We start from the raw sequence: 24,038 nt of genomic DNA, 5'->3' as shown, positions 1-24,038 counted from the left end.
TTTCAAATAAAGAGAGAATGAGGCATGGGGGGAGAAAGTGGAATATGTATTTATTCCCCCATTAATAATATTTGTCAAATCTTTTCTTCCCTACTGCTACTGTGTATTGTCTGCCATCGTTTTTGTGGAATGATGGCAAATGTAAGACAAGGAGCTCTTGCTTAGCCATAGCATCCACGCTTCAAATCTATATGACAGGCATGCCTGTTCTCACACTGTAGTTTCCACAAGTAAATGAGTTTTTGTGAAGCTTTGCATACCAGGAGAATTAATTGTTCTTAGGGTGCTTACTTGAATTTAACTCTGGTTGGTTTTTACCACCAGAGAATTTTTTTAGAGGGAATAGAGGCAAGCACCACAGAGTAAGAACAGAAGTCCTGAAATCTGGTGAAAGAATACTTATTAAAGCCTTTGAAAGCTATGCTGTAATAGAAAAATTGATTTGGAGCTACTGAATTCTTTCATATAACATAAACTGATCGATATATAATGGGCAGCAGTTAAATTAGTCTGTCAGCTGGCGTGTATCCAAAGCATTGAAGTCATGCATGTGTCATGCTAAATAGAAAAGAATCTTTCAGTGTAAGAGCTACAGGAATTTAAAAGCCATGGAGCCCCAGAAAAAAATAGGTATGATTTTTTTCCCTTTCATTATCTTATAATGGGAATAGCGACCTCACTGCAAGGTACTTCTTTGGGATTAATGACCCAGTGTGCTTAATGTGTGTGTGCCATCAAGCTTTCCAGTAGGTTATTAATGCCTAGGGAATATGCTACATGTTTGTCATCAGTTCTTAAATATATTAGTTAACAGTGTTTTTCACACTTGGCAAACCAAAATATTTAACAAAACAGGATGGTCTTTAATGAAATTCTGTTAAGACTAGATCTCATGGCATATTTTTGCATATCTGTCATTTTTGCAATTTTAAAGAAGTTCCATTTACTTCATATTGACTGCCTACAATTCATTATACAGACATCTTGTTAGACCCTTCTTAGTTAAATTTTCTCACTGATGAAAATAAATTTACATAAAACTGTGAATTTAAAGGAGATATTCAGAAAAGATAGCTGGCAGTAATAAATATTCAGTGTATATTCTTGATTTATATGAATAGAGAACTAATTCTTTTATGTCAAAGGATGTATTTTACTTTAAAGCTGTGGAAGAAACTTGTATGATTTTGGTAGCTTTGTCCTGTATCAATCTGAGCTACAAATACCTCATTATGTCCTCTATGTGTAAGTCAGATACACCAGGCATCTCTTTACTACCGTAGCTAATTATGGTATAAACCAAAATACTGTTGTCAAAAAGTTGCAGAAGATTTGTGTCTTTTGTGTGTCTCCTGTTTGTCAGTGTAGCAACTCTAGCTCTAGTTTAAATCAAGCGAATTCAGATGTAGTTTATTTTGCTTCAAATTAAAATAAGAATATAGCAGTGAAATACTTACTCTGAAATAGGTGGAACAGCAAGGGAAAAAGGTGATGTGATCAGTAATGCATAATGGCAAGTGATCACGAGTGTTGAATTCAATTCTATTTTAGCACTTAAACAAAAAGGGAAGCTTTTTCCTATTAGATTTTGGGTTTGTTTGGGGTTTTTTAACAGGAAATACTTTTAACATAAATCATGGGTTCTCAGCACAGCTAGTATAGCAGACACACAATAAAACCTTCCTCCAGCAGTGGGAATGATTTCTAGACAGCATTTTAGATTCAGTAGTGCAGAGACTTGAGTCTTTTCTTTTAATTATTCGTAGCACAGCTGTAAGATAAAACATTAACTAGAAAATTTGTTCTGTCAAAAAGGGATAACTGAGTGCATATGCTAAAGTTTGATATTACTGTATAGAGAGGACAACTCAGAGGAAACAAACAAAAAAATTGAGGAACTCCGATGAGATTAATGATTTTATGGTTTTTTTTACTAATATGAAAGAGCAAAAGCTTATTTCTTGTTTTGATGGAATTGATTGAACCTTAGCTGCACAGTAACAAAGTAAAACTAACAAGGCTTTGCATCTGCATGAACAACTGTCAAACAAATAGCCTTGAAAAATGTTTGTTTTCTAGAACAGAACCTATAAACACAGAATATAATTGAAAGAGAGATCACTATAACTCAGCGATGTTTATAGCATAAGCATGTGTTCTAAAACTATAAATCACCTCAGGTAGTTGAATACCTATGGCTATACAACTGAAAAATATATCCCATAATTAAATTATTCTGAAATCTAAACTATGTAATTGACAGCTTGCATTTTCAGGGAGAAACACACGCTTGGTAAGATGCTTTTGTATATTGCCAAAATGAGGTTACGCCAGCTGTGAGTGTTTCACTGCTCCTAGCTGTGAAGTTCAGTAATTTTTTCTGACTAAATCCATTGACCGGTCAGCATTGAGACGGGTAGGTGACCCTGCGGCACAAATTAAAGCCCTGGCGTGCAGAGGTGACCGCTATAGAACACTATTACAGACTCAGAGAGATGAGCGAATGACTTGATCCCCGAGTTACTCTCCTTTACAATACAAGGTAGATCTACACTGTAAGTGTACCCTGTAGGGTTTTGCCCCTTCCAGTTGGAAAAGGCTCGTGTGATAGTACTTCATCTCACAATTTCTCTTGGAGGTTTATACTTGCCTAATAAGTTTTGTCAGTGTTTTATTTTAAATACGAAGTACAGGTTTCTTTTAAATTGCATCATGTTACTCTATTTTTTCTTCATGCACTAAAGTAAGTAATTCCCCCTTCTTTTTTTTTGTAGATATTCATACCTCTCTCTTGGTGTTTTTTGGGGGTTTTCTTTCTTTGATTTTCTCCACTTTAATACAATTACATTCTTGATCTTCTGTTATAAATCAGGCTGTTAACGTTATTTTTGTTCTTTCCTCAGAAGCACTCCCTTAAGTCTTTTGTTACCATTAGTGTTATTTAATGGCTGGATAGGAATACAATGCTTTTGTAGTGCGTAGAACGAGGGCTATGAAATGTGTCATACTAGCTGTATCATATGATTGACTGATTGTTTTTAATTCATGCACCAAAATATTTTATTAAGATGTGGTTAATTTGAGTTCCAACACTGATTTGTGTTACTACTTGTCATGTTACTAGTTATTATTTTTAAACACTTTTTAGAACATTTTATTTCCAGTACAGTAGTTTGCATTTCCTTTTTCTTTATAGGCCTGTGCTGTCAACCCTCCATCACTCTTTTCCCCTTCTGTTCTTCCTTATTCTTAAGTCAGCCCAAAGTGCGTATGGATGCATGGTCATTTGGGCTGCGGATTCTGAGGTCACACATTAACGGCATCACACATCACACTTCCTTGCTTCATTGGATGCGGAATTTGGCCCAGCCCATCTTACCTGAATGGGCTGAGTAGGCACATAAGAAATGTGTGTGTGTGTGTCTTGTCTTGTCTCTACCAGATCTGCAGTTGCTAGGCTTCAGCAAACTCCAACGAGGTGGATATTTAGTGCCTTACATTCTCATTTCGTAGGACCACGTACGCTGCTGGCAGGTCCAGAAACCAGCAGGAGACACGATGTGTTCGCTGTGTAGGAGCCAGCCTCTGGCAGCGTGGTCTGGCAGAGATCTGCTGTGGGTGACCTTATGTGTGTTTGCTCTCCCACATGCAAATCCACTATGCACACACTCCCAAATTTACATATTTCTGAAAATATTGTCCTGCTAGTTAAGGTTAAAGGTAATAGTCATATTCATATTTATACAGACTCTTGAATGGCACATTTTTAACTACCTAGGCTTTCCTTTATCAGTGGTACAAGTGTTTGTCCTACATGCAATAGGTAAGAGAGTTTTTTCCAGGTCTGTCTTCGAGGTTTTTTGAACATTACAGAAATTCTTAAAAGGGAAGGATGCTGGTTGAAATAATGGGCAAATGTTTAAATGGTGATGGAAAGACTTACATACAAGAGTCATTGTTCAATTAAATCTCCTTTTCTCTGTTAAAGGAGATGCTCAAAAGCTGCATATGCTATACGCACATATATGCTCTCACATTACCAATTTCTTCTGGGTCCTAAATGTTCTGTAGCTTCTTCTGATTCTGTTTGCCACATCATCATCAGATTTGCATTTTTACTGTTACTTTCACCAATAAAGGTACCTTAAACTTGCTTTAGAAAGAGAATCCCCTCATGTTTCCTGTCTGTAAAGTGAATGTAAACATATAGAATTAAAAAAAAACTTTCTGGCATGACTGGCCTTTGAATAAAGTCTAATATTTATAGACTGTAAATATTTTTTGTATGGACTACTGCACTTTTAAGTAAGTTTCCACCAAATCAAGGGAAAAAAATAGTACTCTCCACTGTAGTTCTTTTGGGGACCTTTTTTTCATAAAATATTTCTAAAATACTTTACAATGTATTTAATTTGCCTTAGAATAAAAGCATAGTTTTAAAGCATGAAATTTTATGTGTTTCAGGTAAACTGATGCAAGTAATATTCGGACACTGGGATGTTGTAACCTGTCTTGCTCGTTCTGAGTCCTATATTGGAGGAAATTGTTACATTCTCTCAGGATCGCGTGATGCAACATTGCTGCTCTGGTACTGGAATGGCAAAACCAATATCATTGGTGATAACCCAAGAGGTAAGCAAAACCAGGAAAACCTGTTTTATAAGGATGTGGTCTAAAAATGTTTTGAGTGAATACTTTGCATGACAAAATTTTATGTAACATTAACGGCAAAGTACGGTGTTTCTTTTTTTGTAGTTGTGATCAGTTCTAGTTTAAAGAATTGAGAAAAAATAGTGCTTGCTTTGCAGCAAGCAAAGGGAATTTGGTTTTTATATTTTCTGTTCAGTCTGAGTAAATCTTTTTCTGTCACCATGACAATTTCACTATACCTGCATTTGAGTTGTTTAAAACAAAAAAGACTGGACGTTGCTCCGGTGCAGACTGTATTCTATGCAACTCTAATCTTATGCATATAGATTGTCACAGCGGTACCTTAGCTATCAATAGTGTTATGCAGACAGTGAATTTTAACTTAGACTAACGTCATTATAATGAGATGTGTAATGGCCTGAGCAGGATGCTTAGGTGAAAGAAGGACAGACACGTGGAATGGATTAAAGAAGCAAACTTAAAAGTTTTTTTCGTTTAACACTTTGGTAGGGTGCTACGTGCCTAATCCTTGCTCTCACGTACTAGGCATTTTAATTGGTTCCAGTGCAAGCAACAGGGCTCATACCTTATAACCAACCTAATAAGTCAGAGTAGCCCTGCTTCAGCCTAGTTAAGTTTTAACCCCTCCCCACCCAAATTCACCTTCACTTCCCAAAGAATTTAATCTCTTCCATCTTGCACTTTTTCCCTGGAAATCCCAGATCTTTTTACTCATGAAGATTCTCTCTTTTAACTCATGATTGTCTGTGGAAAACAATGAAATGCTATGACTGTTCAATCCTGCTGTGCCTGTATTATAGAACAGGAAAGGTAGAAAGTGATCTTGTTGTTATGCCAGTTTTGTTCCGCACACAAAATTAATTCCTAGTGCCCAAAGCAAAGAACGCAGCGGACATGCAGCTTGACAAAAAGCCCGAGTGAGCCAATGCACAGGAATAAGAGCCTTTTGAGACAGCTGGTGAGAGCTTACATACCTGAATAGAGGGGCGCATCATAGCCAAACAGTGGTCCTGTTGTCCCTGTTCAGCCGAAAAGAAAATGTCCTGACGAGAAGGAGTGAGAAGCAGTATATTCTGTCTGTCTTCAGAAGTGTGTTTGTTTGGTTTTCTGCCATATACTTAAGGTCGTCTCTGATCCTGTTTCTGTATTAGTAAAAACATACCTGCAGAGGACAAAATGGGCATCTGGAAAACAAGAAGTGTTGTTACATCTGTCATATTGCAATTATAACTGGAATACAATTTCACATAATGTAAACAATATCTAACATCTTCCAAGTGAATCAATTTGGTAAAGTTGTGTGTTCCATACTCAATCTGTTACTCAACTGGAATTACTTGAATTTGAAAAAAAAGAGGTGGTTTGACAGTTTGCATCCCGTGAACTACTTTGAAGAAGCACAATTAATAAATATCAGAATGAATATCTGAATTTAACTTGCAATTTATTTGATGTTGACTGCGAAAACTATTCAAAAATTGCACAAGATACAGAAATTCAGTTCACACAGTTACAGAATCTTCAGGCAGAGGATGAGAGCAAACTACACCCATTATCCTTCCAACAGTCTGATTGAAGAGGTGGGAGTTTTTCTGGGATGTGGCTAGCAGAATTTTATGAGCATCTTTAAATGAATATGGCTTCTATCGAGGGACAAAATCTCTGTTGAATACTTTATATGTATTTTGCAACCTGTTGGTTTAAAGAAAATGCAAAGTCTGCGCTATTTTTGCAGAGCTTGGAAACTCCAAAAAGTCTGCGAAAGGAACTTAAGAGCTTGACAGTCAAGTGAGCTTGTAACTCCTAAAGAGCAAAACTGCACTTTTGAGGAGAAAACCCTAAATATTTTACTGGTGTGAAGCAATGAATGTAGGTGTCTCCTTATAGAGCTTTCAAGGCCTGGAAGTGCAGCCCATCTTTGCAGATTCCTAGGCCTGTCCTGAGAAGTTCTTGTTGAGTATTTGCCAGGCTTGCCAGCTTTGTGAACAAGACCTTGAGGCTATAGGCTCCTTTATGATCTTAACAGATCACGTGCTGAGATTTTGTACCTAGTATCTTAGAATAGGTAGATTTTGTTATGATCTGTTGACTGCTCTAACGCAAATTTCTAATGTATTAAAATTTTGCAGTTTTCAAAGTTAATGCTGCGCTGTTTTAACTACTGTTTAAAATCAAACAATAGCTACCTGGTAAGTCTCTTTGCAGTCCTATTAAACTTGTACTTTTAGGGACATGCAATGGCTCCTATGTTTACTAGTTGCCATTATGTAGCCTTTTTTGCGATATAGCATGCCTGGAAGTCTTTGGTAGGAATTGGAATCTCATGGCACTATACATTGGCTTAGACATGTATATAGTAAAAGACAGCTTCTGCTTCAAAGAGATGGTAATCTGGGGGGTTTAATTTTTCCCAGAAATAGCTTTCTATAGGCATCTCTTTTCAGTCAAATTTTTTTTGAAAAGGCAAATGAAAGAGCTGTTTCTGCTTAGTTCTGATTTTGTCAGAAATGGAAAGCACCAGCAGACTTCTTGGGTTTGAGCCCTGTTACTGCATCTGTAACTTCCATCCATTTGTGGGATGCTAGATATTTAACTTGTCAGATGCCTTTTTGTATGTGAAGCTTATGATTTTTTTTTACTTCAAAATATAGTTTATTCATGGTTTCCATGAGCACTATTCATTGGAATTTTAGATACTCTCAAAGTTGATACTTCTTTCCTATTTTTTTTCTCTATTTAATTATCTCTAATTTCTGTCTTAAAATGGATTCACATCAACATGCATCCAATGGCACTGTACCAAATCATAATGCCAGAGTAGTTTCAACAAAAATAATCTAAACCAGGAGCATTTATTTCCTCCTTTCATAGTACCTGTTGCCTCTGATATACATCAGTCAGCAGACTAGTATGATCAAGCTACCCTAAATGCTATCCCATTGGGCACCCATTACTCCACCAGTTACATTTTATTTAGGTTCCTTTATCTGGTTTTGTTACTTTAGGAAGCACTGAGCTCTTGGTCTCCGGCTGCGTATATTCATGTTTTAGAGTGGTACTTAACTCAAGCTGACAAGCCAGGTGGGCTATGGCATACGTGATAAATAAGTGTTTTGTTTGATATTCTTTATCAAGGACCAACTGTAGTTCTGGCCAACTGGACTGTATGGAAAAATTCTTTACGCTTTTGGTTTAACAGAAGAAATATGTTACTGAAATATTCATTATTTACATTCTTTAATTTTTAACTTTTAAGCTGACTTCTTAAAGAAATTATACCTATGCAGTCTCGCTGTCTGTTTAGTTTCTCCCTAATAACTCTCAAATGCGTAGATCAATGTAAACCAAATTTGATGAATTTAAATCTCAAAGATATGAACTTCCTACGTGGGACACATCTGCTGGAAAATAGTTTTATTCTTCACAAACAGCTTGATTACATTTAGGTTAAGTCCTTTTTTCCTTCTCAAAGTAAATCCTGAAATTCAAAAATATTTCACCATGCTCTTTGATCAAATGTAGGGGTTTTCTTTCTAAATTAATTGTTTTTGAAATGTAGAAGCATGGCAGTACTCACTTTGGTGCACAGGCCTTTCTGATGCAGAGGCGTTTCGCGGACAATTTCTGACCAAACCTAGGAATAATTCAGAACAGAGCAGGGGATCTGAAATAGTACTATCCTTTAGAATAGCTCTGAGCCATTTTGAGTTCACATTAATTAACATAATTTACTGTGGAGATGTAAAGTCATTTTGGATAGCGTAAGGGGCTTTTACTTTTCTCTCTTTGGCATGCGGCTTGCTTGGGGGAGGTAGGAGGGAGAGGGTGTAACCCTCCCTCTGGTACCTCTTGAAGCCCATGTGTGATCTGTATCACGAGGTTGGCTTTTGCATATTTAGAGGCTCCGATCTAATAGCAAGGTACCACTTGGGGACGTGACATATGCTTCAGGACTGTGTTCCTGAACAGGGTGGTGGAATGTGTAGAGGTTACTGGGAGAGGGCGGTGCACTAGCAGAAAGATGCCATGTTTTGCACTTGCCCAGCCTCACGTGATGGAGGTGGAGGGGAGGCGAGAAGTGAGGGGTGAGGGGAGGAACTATGTGTGACGGCTGACAAAAGAGATGAGAGAATTCATTTGCATACAAATGGTGTGCATCACTTTCAGATCCCGCTCTCGCTTTGAAGCTCCAGTGGCAACTGTTAGTGTTTGGACATTTCCTAGGTTGAGGGATTGCATTTACTTTGTAATCACAGAACCATAGGAAACAGGGCGGGCAGGAGCTTTGGTCACCCTGATCTATCCTCTTATCCCAAGAAGGCTTAACTACACCAAAAGCATTCTTGACTGATGTTTGTCCAACCTTCTGTTAAAAACTTTGGCAAATATATTTTTGGGCCCTTAGAAGCCCTTGTCATTAGCAGTCTTCTCCCAGTGTTCAGCCTAGTACTCAGTTCTTTTTTGCAGCAGTTGCATTCTGTCATTTCTTATATATTTATTCTTTGTGTAAAGAACAGATTATTTATTTCCTCCTTGCAACAGCTTCCAGTTATTTGGATTACCGTGACGTGCAGTTCTTTGCTTCCAGCTTTAATAACCCAATTCTTTCTGTCTTTTGCCATGTTTTTCTAGACCTCTGATTTTTTGTGTTCCTCTCTCCTCTTCAGTTGGCAGTCTTCCTCAAAGTAGAACCAGCAATGCAGCTGAAGCCTTTCCAGTAATAAGTAGAAAACAACCTGTTTCACCGACCAGTACTTTTCACATCCCCATGGGATATCTGTTTGTTTCAAACCAGCATGACAGTGTTAATTCTTTAAGTGTATGAGCTAATATAAATTCTATTCTTTCTGAAGAACCACCGTTCTACTCAGTTCATTCTTCTCTCTGTGTAGTTTGACTGTGGAACCTTGTTTTTAAACTTTCTGAATTGTATTCTTTTTAGACTGTTTCTCCAATTTGTCAAACTCATTTTGAATTCTCATCTTGTCCTCCAGCAGACTTGCAGCAACTCATGTCTGCAAATGTAATTTGCAGTCTTATCCTATCAAATTGGTCATTAAAGAAAATATTCGATAGTACACAGTTCAGGAACACCCATCAATACATTTACCATTTTGACAATGAATAGCTTTCTGACTACAGCTTTACAACTGGCTTTTCATCTGATGTATAATAGCATCTTCTAAACATGTGCTTCCCTGTTTTCCTTAAGAACAGTGTCCTGACTAAAGTAAAAATACATGATGTCTTCCTGAACACAAGTCCTGTTACTCTGCCATTGCAAGAAAAAAATTGCTTTGACATGATTTGTTCATAACAAATCCAGATCAGCTGTTACTCATCTCCTTGTTTTCTTCTAGGAAATTGTGTGTGTGTGTGTGTGTGTATAAATATAAATGTTCTGCCAGTATTTTTTCTGTTTGTTGGGATTAAGCAGACTAATTTCTCAGTTTTCTTTTTCCTACTTCTTAAACAACACAAGACTTCTTTTTTAGTCTTGCAGAACCTCACCCAATGTCCATAAAACAACAGTTACAGCTCTGGGATTATATATTTTCCTTTTCACAGTAGCCTCAAATCAGTATTATCAAGCCAATTGAGTTCCAAGCATTTACCTTGTTTAGGTATTCTCTAATTGAGACAACAGTTCTCGTTGCTGCTTTTACTTATGTTTGCTGCCTGACTGCAGTTGGCCTTTTTATTGAAGACTTTTACTGATATACTTCTAACCGCATGGCATCATCTATTGGTATTGCTTGCTCTTAATAACAGACCAACTGCTCATGAAAACTTCACATATTTTTGTGTTTATGGAATGACTGTTATTCCTCATGTCATTGTTAGTTGCATCATGTCTATGCTTGGGTATCCTGGTTTTGTCCCTGCTTGTTCATACCTTGTCTCTTACACTGGTTCAGAAAAATCTCACTTATTTTGATCTTTCTGCCTGACTTTCCTGTGTTTACAGTCACTGGTGAACTTTCAGTTGTGCCAGCTGGTATCTTCTTGTCTGTCGTCTTCTGCTGCACTGGAGCAGGAACTTCCGTTCCTTATTACCTTTTCCTTTGTTTTTCTGTAGACTTAACTTCCCATGAGATGTTACAGAACAATGTTTTGTATCTACTGAAACCTGTCTTCCCAAAATACTTCAAAAAATTATCTTCTTGTCCTTGTTCTTTCCCTTATAAAGCATACTGAACACTCTCATATCTTCACCACTTCCATGTAAGTTCCTTTCACTACCATGTTTTTGATCTGTTTTGCTATATTGGTTGTAAACATACCTAGAAGGTCATCTCTATCTGTTGCTTATATATTAAAAATTGTCACCAATTAGCTTGCTACACACATATTTGTTGTATTCCTTTACCAACAAACACCTTTGTAATTGGAATATCCCATTTTCTGCAATCCTCCTTCTTAACGATCCCTCACCTATACTAACCAGTAGAGGTCAATCACATTGGTGAATGTCAATTTGTGTCTTCAAAGTTTTTGGTTTTTCACTGTAATTATTTTGTTTGGATGTACTTTCTTGGAAGGAAGGTTTAAAGTGGTAAATTTAATTGTCTTAATACTGTTTATGCTTATAAAATGGTTTGTGATAATAAAATGGTAGGCATTTCCATACTGTAGGTGAAGATGAAGCACTTTGCTGCTGTTCTTGCACTATATTCATAAATGTGATGAGAATGTTCTATATGAATGGAACATAATAGATGTTCTATTGCTTTCAAAATATCTACAGATTTGTTAAAAATTATTTTTTAGTTTTCATATTTTGAAAAACAAAAATACCTTATTTAGAAATTTGGTTTGCTTAATGAAATTAAGACTTAACCGATAAAAGTATTCAGTACTAATGAAATGTAGAGTCTGTGTATAGCTGTATTACTACTACTAATACTAATGTGATCTCTTCTGAGTTATTGCATTGATCTTCCACACATATGTGAATAAAACAAATTATATTACCTCTTTTATGTTAGCCCATAAAATTAGAAAATGTTACTTTCTGTATCTCATTTGCATCATGAGGATTATGGGGGTGCTTTCATTGCATAGTTTTATATGTTTCAGAGAGTATTGTATTCAGGTTTTTGGAAGTGTGTTAGAGAAATGAAATGCTTTTAGTAGTGTAGCTGTGTAGCAGGGCACATGTGAATGTAAGCACTTACGTTAAAAAAACAATTACTGGACTTAAATGAGATTTAATTGAGAGGATTCATTGAACAGTTTTACTATTGCTAACATGTAGAATACCTTCCTCAAATACAAATGTTTAAAATACATAATCTTTTCAATTTATAAAATATGAAATCTCCCAAAGGATTCAAAATTTAATCACCAGTTTCCTGTCTTGCCGAAGAACAGTCTAGCTACTATCCAAGCTACTTTTAAAAGAACTGTATATTGTTTGGGTTTTTGTAGCTTAAATTTCAAAATCAGTATTTGAATACCTGAAAGACTTTTTATCAATTAATATTATCATCAAATTAAAGCCATGGTATTGAGACTAGAGAAATCATTAGTTTTAATTCTGTTAGTGATAATAGCAAAAGATGAACCACCTGTATTACAACAACATCTACATACATTTTTTAGTTTGAAAATTTAAATTTTTTATAACTGAGTGCTTGATAATTGGTTATCTAAGTGGATAATGCAGGTGATTTAAATTTTGAAAGTATGACCTGATGAGCATCTTTGCGTTGGTTGATTAAAGAGTAATGTCATAAGTAATAATTTCTTTGCACTCAGACACACTAATCCTGTAAATGTGAATTCTGTGAAGATTTGCATGTGTGCTTGCCCCTGTACACAGTGAGTAGTCACGCTGATTTCAAGCAGGTCCTACGTCTGCTGTTGACTTAGTAGCAAAAAACCCCCTTTGCCTTCTTCCCCCTTCTTCCCCCTTGAATTAACGTACATCTTGGTTCCCAAGTTTCTACATGATCTGGACTTTTCAGTTTCAAAACCAATGATAATAGAGAAGATAACGTTCCACATTTCTGAAGAATGTTTATAGCATAAATATTTATTTAGAATTTTAATTATTATTACTTAAAAAAATAGGAAGTTGTTTGCATAACACCTTCTTTTCTTAAAAAAAGTAATCTGGAAGTAGTTGTAAAAACCTTATCTGTCAATTTTCCTTTTTGCATTTATCATGCTAAGTAATAGGGGTATCAAAATGTCCATAAATCAGTAATCATGTTAGTAATGGAAATTCTGCTATTATTGTTAATTTCTCCCAAATGGTGGTCTACCATAATAGCTAAAAATTTGCAGAGCCTCCAAATACTAAAATAAGTTTGGAATTGCTGCAGCTATTAAGGCTATAGATGCCGTTCACTGTAGTCCATCTAAGAAAGAGCGTTGGTCTGTGAGAGTTTAAAATCAGTCTGCATGTGCTCCTTCTGGTGTTCGATAGCACATTTATTTTTTTACCCCTACACACATTATATTATTGTGAGAGTCCTTCTTCAAAAAAGGCCAGTAAATAATTCAGTATTATTTTAATACTGCCTAACTACAGACATAACACATATTCTTTGTTTGTCAAAAATGGCTGGACAGAGTAGCACAGTATTGTATATAAAGCAAGAATCCTTTAGCACCATCTGCTGGCATTGAGTTGAAAGCTGATCTTGGGACTGACTCTCCGAAGCACTGCCTAGTAAAATATTTAAAATATATATGTTCACATATTTGGTGGAAAAAAAAAAAAAAAAAAAAAAAGTAGTATAATTTTTATCCTTTTTATTAAAATTATAATGAGAAAGCACAATATGAATTCAAGGTTGATGTATGAACTGAAATAGAAATAGTTCAGGAGTGTTTTGTTAAGTGCGACTGTAAAAAGCAATGGAATACTTTTTTCTTTTTTGCTAGAGTTTTATCAAGTGCAATATTAAATTTTTCCATTCCTGTTTTAAGTCAAATGCAATAAATTTTTTTCATAAAGAAGACCCACAAGGCTTAGAAAAGTATCCATAACATGTTTTGAAAAAGGTAGCAACCACTAAATAATCTTCTACGTAACATTTATAGCATTATTTGATGTTAGTCTTGAAAGCCTCATGAAAGCTTAGTGGACAGAGGCCCTGATGCTGTAATTGCTCTTACAATTCCCTGTATCTTCACAGGGCACCGTTGTAGCCAGTGCAGCAAGTACTGGGACTATCTGCATGAATCTAGAACTGAGCTTTAAATTACACAGCTACAAAAGGTCACTGTCATTTCATTTTTAAACTGTAACACATTGATACCTCAAAGAGATCGAGGCCTCATTCCTCCAGGTACTCTATAAATTACATATAAATGATGGTTCTAGCCTCCAAATATTTAAACAGAAAAAAGATGAGGTATAACAGGTGGATGAATTCTGGTATATCTGGAAATCTGCAATCATGCTGCATAAGCAATATAATTTTGTATTTATATAATGCCAAGAAAGTCATGTCGTAGATATGAGGACAAGGTCTTCATTGAAAGAAGCTTGCAGTTGCACCCACTGATGGTTTGGAAAGTGCTTAAATAGTCCTAGTGATTTGGTACTGATGAGCATGTAAGTTTGTGCACTATAAATAGTTGTTTTGGCTAAAAGTATGTCCTACAGTGTTAAGCTCAGCATCTGTATCATCCCTGTTTTCACCTGGCTGAGAGAGATTGTGTTTCAGGATTTGTCAGTCAGAGTAAGTAATTGCAAGTAACACCGTAGAGTGAGTTTTGAGGCACAATCCAGACACAAGCGAAGGCAGGATGTATTTTGAGGCTGGAAACACAGAAAGAGTTTTGATGCTGCTTTTTTGGCAGTATCCAGCTTCAGGTGTCACTAAAACTATATACATGAAATTCTCCAGAAGGATAAGGATATTTAGTGCTTCATGATATAATGCAGACCTTTGAGTTCCAGGAAAAACAATGCTATATTTACAACTTGTAACTAATAGTTGATGTGGTAAAAGGAATTATATTCATATGGTAAATGAATACAACCTTAATGTGCACCATATGCATAGTGGTGGGATGATGTACTAATATATCACATTTATTTACCTTGTTTGGTTGCTGGGAAAAATAACCGTTCAGTTCAAAGTCTATACCGTGTACGACAGAACAGAGTAATGCAGAAGATATAATAATTTATAGTCTAGAATAAAGTTACCTACTTAAATGTTGTAAAAATTATTTAGTCAATACAATAATCCCGCCTCGGATTGGAAATTATTTTCTAAGTGTTTTCTGGATCTAAATTCTATTAACGCTAGCATCACAGAGATAAGCATTACTCTGCTAAGTGCAAGAATACTATATGTAACGAGAATTATGGCCTGCTTAATTGAAAAAAGTATCTGTTGTTTTAAAACAGTTACTTTTGAAAAGACAGCTAATTTAGGTATGCTCTGAACTTGGGGCATGCCATCGGTTTTCCCAGTCACATCGACATGTAAAGGCGGTAAGCGTGTATCTAGCGCAATACACCACTGGGCATTGGTTGGAAATTAACTTTTCAAAAGCAATAAAATCGCTAAAGCACAGACTTTTATACGTGCTGTTATGGAACAATATTATTTTTCAGTGATACATTTTTCTTATTTTAAACAAAATTAGATTATTTTAATACGGTATTTTAATAGAAAAAATATAATTTAAAAAATACTTAATTGAGCTGAATTCTCATCTGAAACCTCTCATCTCAGATTATTTTCTGCCCAAGGTATTAAATACTGTATAAGTTTCAATCAGTGGTCAGTTTCAGCAGGTTGTAAAATATTTTTTATCTTTCAACAATTCTGCAGTAGGTGCTATTTCTGACTGAAATAATTACTTGATGGGTTTTTTCCTTTTCTGTTGAGGTTTGTTGTTGGTTTTTTTTTTCTTGGACTCCCTACATAATGGAATAGTTAGAACTATAAACCGTAAGAGAGAAATATGAAGGAAATAATAGATTTTTTTTTTTTTAGCATAAAGTCCCTTCATAAAGCTGTTTTAGAACCTTCTCAAACAAAAATGATAGTGTTTTGAAACTTCAAAGCTGATATTTAAGTAGCAGTTTATGAAGTTGGGATGGTGCAAATATGAAAATATTAGTGAACACTGACCCTGAATATTCACCTGCAGATACTTTCCAGGTGCTTCAGAAAGTTCTGTAGTCAGTGGGAGGAGTCCTGCAGAACGACTGCCAGGACTTCCAGCAGATGAATCCCCAGTAAGGGCGAACTCATTCCAGAAAGCCTCGCCTTGTACGTAGTGTAGGAATTAAGAGGCTGGGGTTTATTGACTTTTGAAATCTGATTTGTAGTATTCAATTCACAAAGACCTGTTACATCTTTTTCTTTACTGTGTTTTTTCTGGAAACACAGTGAACCTGTTCTCTTGACATGATGTGTATGAAAAAATCTCATATTAGTACTGCATAAATTTTAGTCACTTGTTGCACAGTGTGACTGTGGGAAGGAGTACAGTAAGCCTTCCCTGTGTTATATTTGCTGAAATGAATTCTATGAAATGAATTTGCTGAAATGAAGATAAATCTAATATTTCTTTACTGAACAAACGTAATAGCACTATAGCATCATCTCTGTGTTAAGTTTTTAGATTTTACTTCAGGATAGAATGATATGTTGATCAAAGATATTGATCCTTTTTCAGAAGATGGTACAGTCGATGTGTCTTTTGCAAAAACAAAACTTGCATCGAGGCATAAGGTTGTACTTTTTGTTGTTTAAAAAAAAAAAAAAAGCCTGACCAGATGTGAAGTAGTTTGAAGGAATTAGAGGAAATGCTGATGGAGCGTCATGCGAAGAACCGGACAACAGTGAAGTTCCTATATAATATGAAAAGATTACATTGTTACATGAAAACGCATATTTACAAAGGAAAGATTATTCAAGCTGAAGGTTTAGGAATACTTTGGTAACATCGTACGGTGTCGCTTTAATAAGATCTCACATCCTTTCTGCACCAGTGAAATGAGTTTTTAACCATTTTAACTGTTACTTAAATGTTCACTGTATGTGATCTATAAATAATGTTAATATACAGAGTTTATATAATATTTGACAATTGTCACTTTGATGTAATTAAACTCTGAAACTTGCTATATAATCCACATAGAAACCTAGCAGTGAGTTTCTTGATTTACTTCCATTTTGCTGAAAGCATTTTTGTCCAAATGTCTTATGTTTTGTATGTACATTTGTACTTCTCAAATTGATTTCAAACATTTTATTGTTTTCCTCAATTTTTATCATACGAAACAACTTCAAAATTGTGAAATTTGTAAATTTATTTTAGAAGACTTTTCTTGCATATATAACTTATTTTGGTTGATGTATCCTTCTGAGAAAGTACTCAATCACTTATTTTTGCAAGAAGTAGGTAAAAAGATAGATTAACTGATGCTTCATTTAATTCAGATTTTATATTGACATAAAATCACATAATTAATTTGCCATTTAAAAGTGCCCTACAACCTCTGCAATCATAGAACAATAATTTAGAAATGGCTGTTTGGCTGTCTGTGACTTATCATATTTAACTGTCTTCTCAGCATAAAACATAAAAAGGACCATACTCAAATATTTTAAATTTTAATGTGTTGCATAATATTATCTCAGAAATAATAGGAAGAGTATCTCGTATTTTATTGTGAGATAAGTTTTCCAGTCAATCTCTAGTTTGATTTCTTTTTAGGGAGATATTTTTCTTTAAATTAATTCCTGTGTTTGGCTCAGCTCTTACAGTTTAGTGCTGAAAATGTAGAAGGCAGTCATTTTAGGAATTTACTGATGGATTTAAAATGTCATGATCCTGTTTTGGTTTGTAACATCACCGAAGCTGAAAAAACAGCAGAGAAAGACACAGCAACACAAACCGATTTCTTGTTATCCAGCAAGGCGTATCTTCTTCTGGATGTCATTAAGCTAGAAGAAAGTTTTGACTTTGCTATAATCCTGCTGTTCCTTTTTAAACGCAGTTTCCAAACGCCTTACATTTTTTCACTGAAGTATCGCCATAAGCTGACATGATATCATGTGCTCTTCTTTTATCTTCTGAAGCTTGAATTTTATGATTTAAAATGTACTTTAGTCACTTAAGGAAGAGTGATATTTTATGCTGTTTTCTATGGGAAAACAGCTTTGCAGAAAATATTTATTGGAATGTAGGAGATTTCTTTTGAAATAATTTGAATGGTTACTGTAAAGGTAAAGTATTCTGCCCATTACCGGAAAATAACTTTACGTATACCTCCTGTGACTTAAATCATTGATGACATTTGTTGCAATGTGAACGTAGCGTTAAGATTCTTACAGCGTTCAACTTCAAGTAGCAGTCCAGCAATGGTATGGACTAAGGATATTATTATATCCTATGCTATGCTGAGAAAAGCACATCTGTAAAACTGTTGTGTCTTGGTTATTAGTGGCAGGATTTGAACTATCTTTAATCTCATTTGACTTGTTCATCTTCCTTAAGGATCTCCATAAAGATGCACTGAGTATTCTTTTCAGTCCTTAGTTAGGGTTTGCATCAGTGGTCGTAAACCTGCTTAGCGGACAAAGACTCTTTTCCCTTTGAAGTCACTTCCCCAGCTTTTCAAAAGGTCTGCAAGCTGGTTCCCCTAAAACAATTTAGAAAAGTTTGAAGTGGTGCCCCTTAAACCAGCAACAAAATAAAATTTTCTCTTTGCATTATTGAAAACCATGACAATCTTCTGAAGCAATAACAGTCTAAAAGCTTTTAAAGAAATCTGTTCTGCTCTACGACCAGCTTTTAAGTGACCCCATTATTGGAAAATCAGAGGCTTGGAAACCCCTAAATACTTGACATTCTTATAAAAGGAGTCAGCCTGACTTTTCACAGGCCTCCTCTTTTACAGTATTTATTCAAGTCCCAATTTCTTTACAGATACTATTCAGATTTCTTCTATTTCTTTTTTGCATTAAAGTGTTTCTTTAGAACAAATGTAATTTAGTAAACAGTCAATGCAATTTATGAAACACCGATCCTGCCACTTGTAGATTTATACTCTGTTTGAAGTCAAGTCCAAATTCTAAAAAGGCTGTGAACATTACTTATGTAATTTTACTTTTCTATGGACTGTGATAAATACATATGCCCAGTTTCTACTTCTTGTTTTAAGAATCTTATCTCCTACATTTTATGTATATAGTTACTGACAGCCTAATGTAGATAAAGCCTACAATAATGTAGTTGCTGTAAGCAGTAAGTTTACTATGAGGATTTTATTTATCTGCACCTCCTAATCATTCGTTCAGACCTTGCTTCTTGTAAGTCCTTCTAACTCCAACATCTTATATTGATTACTGCACAACACTGTACATTTAAAACTTCTCTGATTTCAAAAGTTACATTGACATGTGTTGTATATAATTAGATTTCTTCCTTGCTGATCTATGCAAGTATGTGTTAAATGCAATTTCTGAAAGCAAAAGAAAGCAATAAAACCGGAATTCTAGAATTTTGGTAATGTAGGCAGCTCATTTAAAATAAAACGAACTAACAAAAGCTTTAAACGCACAAAGCTGTCTCCTCTTTTATAGCTTGGGGACAACAGGGAGAAAGAATTGGGTAAACAAAATTAAATTGCTACTGGATAATAAGACTGTTATGGTTGCTGTTACATTTTCCCCTAAAACTGCAAATCTGTGGCTTGTCTACACAATGTTCATTTATGAATCTTCTAAGGTGCCTGCCCCATGTGTAAGTGAGGAAAGTTCAATAGTGCAAATTTTCTCCAAAAGGGTCGTCAGCATTCGTAGGATCAGCCACCTGAGAAGTACCTAGAGGTCATTAAGTCTACCCTTATGCTTCTAATTTGTTGGGAGTTTCTCCTTTGCTTCTGAACTGTCTGCCATACTTCCTGGGCTTGAGAGTGTTTTGCCAAACATTATACAAAACCAAAGCAATAGCTTTTAATGATTATTTATTAAGAGATTAGGGACAATTCAGCAAGTTGCTCCAAAGCATTTTCAGATTTAAAATGCTGATAACATATATGCATATATGTGTGCGTGTATGTGCACACATATATATACAAATATGCTAAATATATATCTAAGAAGAAACAGATTTATTTACTTTTCAAGATTTTGTATTGTGGATATAAATTGTAGATTATAACAGTAACTGAAGAATAAATCCAATTTTGAAAGGTCAAAATCCTTGATTTGATACTTTTTGTCATAGATTATGACCTTTTTAGAAAAGCCATTTGAATGTGGCAGCTACACGGACACTCTGGGAGGTGTTGCAAAGGGCCTGAGCAAAAACGTAATATATGGAGAGTAAGCCAAGTTTTTATTTATGCAAGCCCAGATCTACACTTCTTTTCCACAGAAGTCTCTCACTGTGCACGTGCAGCGTGTGGGTAGCTACCTGTTTTAATATATTTCCATAATTTCTAGTAAGACCCAGTACCAGTAGTGCTAGTACTTTTAAGACTACAGGGACAAACTAATGACATTATGCTGGTTTTATCTTTTGAAAAGTTAGAACCCCAAGTGTGATTTGAATGATGCTACCTTAGTAACCAGTGGAGTCAGTTGGCCCTATTATTGCTCTGTCTCTTTGCAAAACCATCTCCTGCTTTTGAAGCAAAAAAGTTGGATTTTACCACTGCTTTACTGCCTTGTTGGTATCTCATATATCATCATTTATTGTGAAGTAAAATTATTCCCTGCCACGTAAAAACTTGGTTGTGAAACTGCATGATAACATTGCCCGAGATACATTCTTTACAGTTTAATAGCTTCGTAAAATGCTATGAATGAACTGATTACATAGTAATACAGAAATAACACTGAGATTTCCATGAAATGCTAGCCCTCTTGAAGAGGGTGATCAAGGGAATGACCTGTGAGTGAAGTTATAAAATTATTTAAAGAGCTTTACAACATTTGCTTACCCTTTCTGTGTCTTGACCTGGAGAATAATTTTTTTTTTCCTTTAAATGTCCCAGTTGTACAATTTCTTCTGCTTTATGGTATTCGTATATGTTTGATTACAAAGAGGATCTCAGAAAAATGCCATTTTATTTGTTCTTGTTGCAGGGAAATGTCTAATAGGAGCAGTGGTAATTAATGTTGGGTTTGGGTGTTTTGATTTTGCAAACTCTTCTGAAATTCACACTAATTATGGTCCAAGCTCCACATCTTACAAGGAACTAGAGATCAGGCTGAGGTCTCAACACTGTTACTAGGTTAAAATAAAATCAGTCAATGGATGTTTTACTTCATCTTTGGATACTGTAGGGGTCTCTTCTCAGTACCTGTCATAGTGACACTGGCATTTACTTATTACTCTTATAGGAAAAAGTAGTAATTGACTTAGATCTCTTCTTACACACACACCCCCCCACACCAAAAAAAAAAAAAATAGAGGAGGGATGCAGGGAGGGGGAAACGCAAATCTGTGTGCTCCAACTTCTGTTTGGTTTTAGCACACACATGACTTTTATGTTAATGTGCGTTAGTAAATACATAGGCTGAATTTCTATAATATACTGCTGCTGTACTATATAGATAGGAGTAGAGAACTACCATATGCAAACGGTAGCACAGAAGTGATTTGTAAGGAATGTGCACTCAAAGAGCAAGGAAACTAAAGACGCTTCAGTGATTGAAAGCAGTGATTTTAGAAACAGATTGTAACCAAGGTTTGCTTTTATTGTTTTTTCATTGAAGGTGATTTTGCAACTCCTCGAGCTATTTTGACAGGACATGACTATGAGATCACCTGTGCTACCATTTGTGCTGAACTTGGCCTGGTAATAAGTGGTTCAAAAGGTAAGGTAGCTGTTGTCATTTCTTTCCATTCATGAAGCTGTAATCTTAATGCAAAAAGAAATATAGTCTCATGTGACAGAATTTATTAACTTTATGGTGGTTTTATTTCTAACCCTTTTTTAGTTGCTATGGAATTTGAAACCTTTTTTTAAACATGTTAAAACTGAGGATTATTCAAACATTTACAGGAACAGACAACCACATCAGTTTCCCTATTATAACCCACTGATTACTTTTCTTTTTGTTTGTTTATCCAGTGTATAATTGCATATAGCATACAGTTGGATACAGCTCTTGCCTGCCAGGATGGTAAAGAATGTTTGTTATGGATAACTTCTCAGAAAGGGAAGCAAAAATTAGTTTCAGGAGAAAGAGAATGTGCTGTCTTGTTTGTTTGATGAAGGGTATATTTAAACTCCCAACTAAAATTTATAGTAATTCTGTTCAGGCTCTTTGAGCTTAGCTACAAAGCCTGTAATATGCCCCATTTGTGTTCTCAAAGACCTGCTTTTGGCAGGCAAATTGTAAAGGATGGTGTTGGTTCCGTGGATATTGTTTATCATTTTCCTATTTGCTGGTCCACAATTATTTTTAATCTGGAAATTTCTTAGAACTAGGATCTTTCTGCTTTACTGTTTCCAAAGTACCTACTTTGAGACACTTTTTCAAAGTTGGGTATACTCACCATGTGCACCTGTGTGTGTTTCTGTTTTATACATGTGAACACTTGTGGCTTACATGCAAATCAGGTATTTGTTCAAATATATTAAAAAGCAAATATTTAGTGGATCATGGATGGGTTAAAATCTTAATATGAGAATATAGACTTTTAGAGTACCTACCTGTGTAGACTTTTAGAGTACCTACCTATGTAAATTCATTACACTTAGGTCTGTGTGTTTTTGTATTTTGAAAATTTCATTTTAGGATTCAGTACATTTATTTTTGTGCTCTCAAAATGAACTACTACCAGTTTCAAAAGAAAATCCACAAAAGAAAACCCGTTAGGTCTCTAACTAGTTTTGGTAGGTGCTCTAAAATACCTTAATACAAAGATTTTAAAGGATAAACTGTTCATTTTACTCTCTGGCACCCTTAAAGTCATAGGCTATCCACTGAAACATGGTAAAAATCATTATATTGTATTATAATACTGATTACCTAAGTAGAAGTCATTACTTATTATTTGATATATGATGTCTTTAAATAAGCATGTAAATCAGTAACTGGAAATTTTGTTCTGTCTCATTAGAAGGACCATGTCTCATACATTCTATGAATGGAGATCTGCTGAGGACATTAGAAGGTCCTGAAACACTAGAAGGTCCCGAAAACTGTCTGAGACCAAAACTTATTCAGGCTTCAAGAGAAGGCCACTGTGTCATATATTATGAAAACGGCCTCTTCTGTGTGTTCAGTGTGAATGGGAGACTTCAAGCCACCATGGAAACAGATGACAAGATAAAGGTGAGTGTACTCAAACCTGTGCAAAGGAGCGTCAGTTCCAGTATCAGGAAAAGCCACCAATGTTGGAGTTGTGTGGAGACTCTTTCTATAGCCAAAACACATGATACTAGACTATAATAGCAGCATTCTGAAAAAAAAATGTTTTAAGGGGACCATGTACTCCTAATAGTACTGGTTTTAATTTTAAAATAACTGCTCGTTTAGTAAGGAATACCCTGTAGGCATTTCCTTGAATTGAAAAGTACAAATGTTACTAATTGCTGACCAGATGAAGCCGGGCTACTTCTTTACTTTTGAGTCTGAAGGTAGGAGGTCGTTGGACATGCTGTTTTGGATGTTGGCTTTCCCTTTTTTTGGCACCTCTGTCTACATTCCTTCATCTTAGCTTGAGAGAGCATGTGTTGTACTGAGCTTCAGGAAAGTTGTAGGCATATGTCTATATTTCAACTCTTTAGCCCTTTGGCATTTGCTGAGCAGGCAGCTATGTTCACATCTTTAGCTGCAAGAGACATGGAGCAAGTCCAAAACTATGCAGGAGGCATTTTAAGCTTAGGGGTTTATGGAAATTATTTTATAATACAAAATGCAGGTCTTTTGACAGTTCCTATGAAATAGTACCTATGAAGCAGAGCAGAACCTGCCAACTATATTGCAATGAAGCAGAAATGTCAAAAGAATACTTTCCTTGAATTAAAAATATTCCCACTTTTTCCTTGAAAGAGAAAGAAAGGAAAGGGAAGGGAAAAGAAAAATGAACAAGCATTACCAAATCTGCTAGAAAGTTACAGAATGCAGCAGAGACATGAAGCAAGCTCACAGTGCTCGGTCAGCATTCAGGCTACCTGAATTATCTGAAGTTATGGTCTCTGTGCCAGTAGTCATGGTCTGGGAGGCACAGAATCACAGAATGGTTGAGGTTGGATGGGACCTCTGAAGATCATCTGGTCCAGCCCCCCTGCTCAAGTGGGGCCATCTAGAGCCGGTTGCTCAGGACAACGTCCAGATGACTTTTGAATATCTCCAAGGATGGAGGTTCTACAGCCTCTCTGGACAACCTTTGCCAGTGCTCAGTCATCCTCACAG

The 24,038-nt window shown here is 35.6% G+C and overlaps 1 protein-coding gene across 3 annotated transcripts in view; it reads left to right on the top strand.

Moving 5' to 3' along the window:
* LRBA (LPS responsive beige-like anchor protein) overlaps window positions 1-24,038 on the top strand; it is a 419,285-nt gene that overhangs the window by 385,051 nt on the left and 10,196 nt on the right. For all 3 annotated transcript variants that reach the window (XM_075751281.1, XM_075751280.1, XM_075751282.1), the window contains 3 exons: window positions 4,465-4,632; window positions 21,387-21,488; window positions 22,741-22,955. In XM_075751281.1, the coding sequence (XP_075607396.1) occupies window positions 4,465-4,632; window positions 21,387-21,488; window positions 22,741-22,955 (485 nt within the window). The remainder of the gene's footprint in view (window positions 1-4,464; window positions 4,633-21,386; window positions 21,489-22,740; window positions 22,956-24,038) is intronic.

The sequence above is a fragment of the Balearica regulorum genome, chromosome 4, assembly GCF_011004875.1.
Source record: "Balearica regulorum gibbericeps isolate bBalReg1 chromosome 4, bBalReg1.pri, whole genome shotgun sequence".
Taxonomy (NCBI): Eukaryota; Metazoa; Chordata; class Aves; order Gruiformes; family Gruidae; genus Balearica; species Balearica regulorum.
Note: the sequence above shows the minus strand (reverse complement) of the source record. Positions and strands in the feature narration are given on the sequence as shown.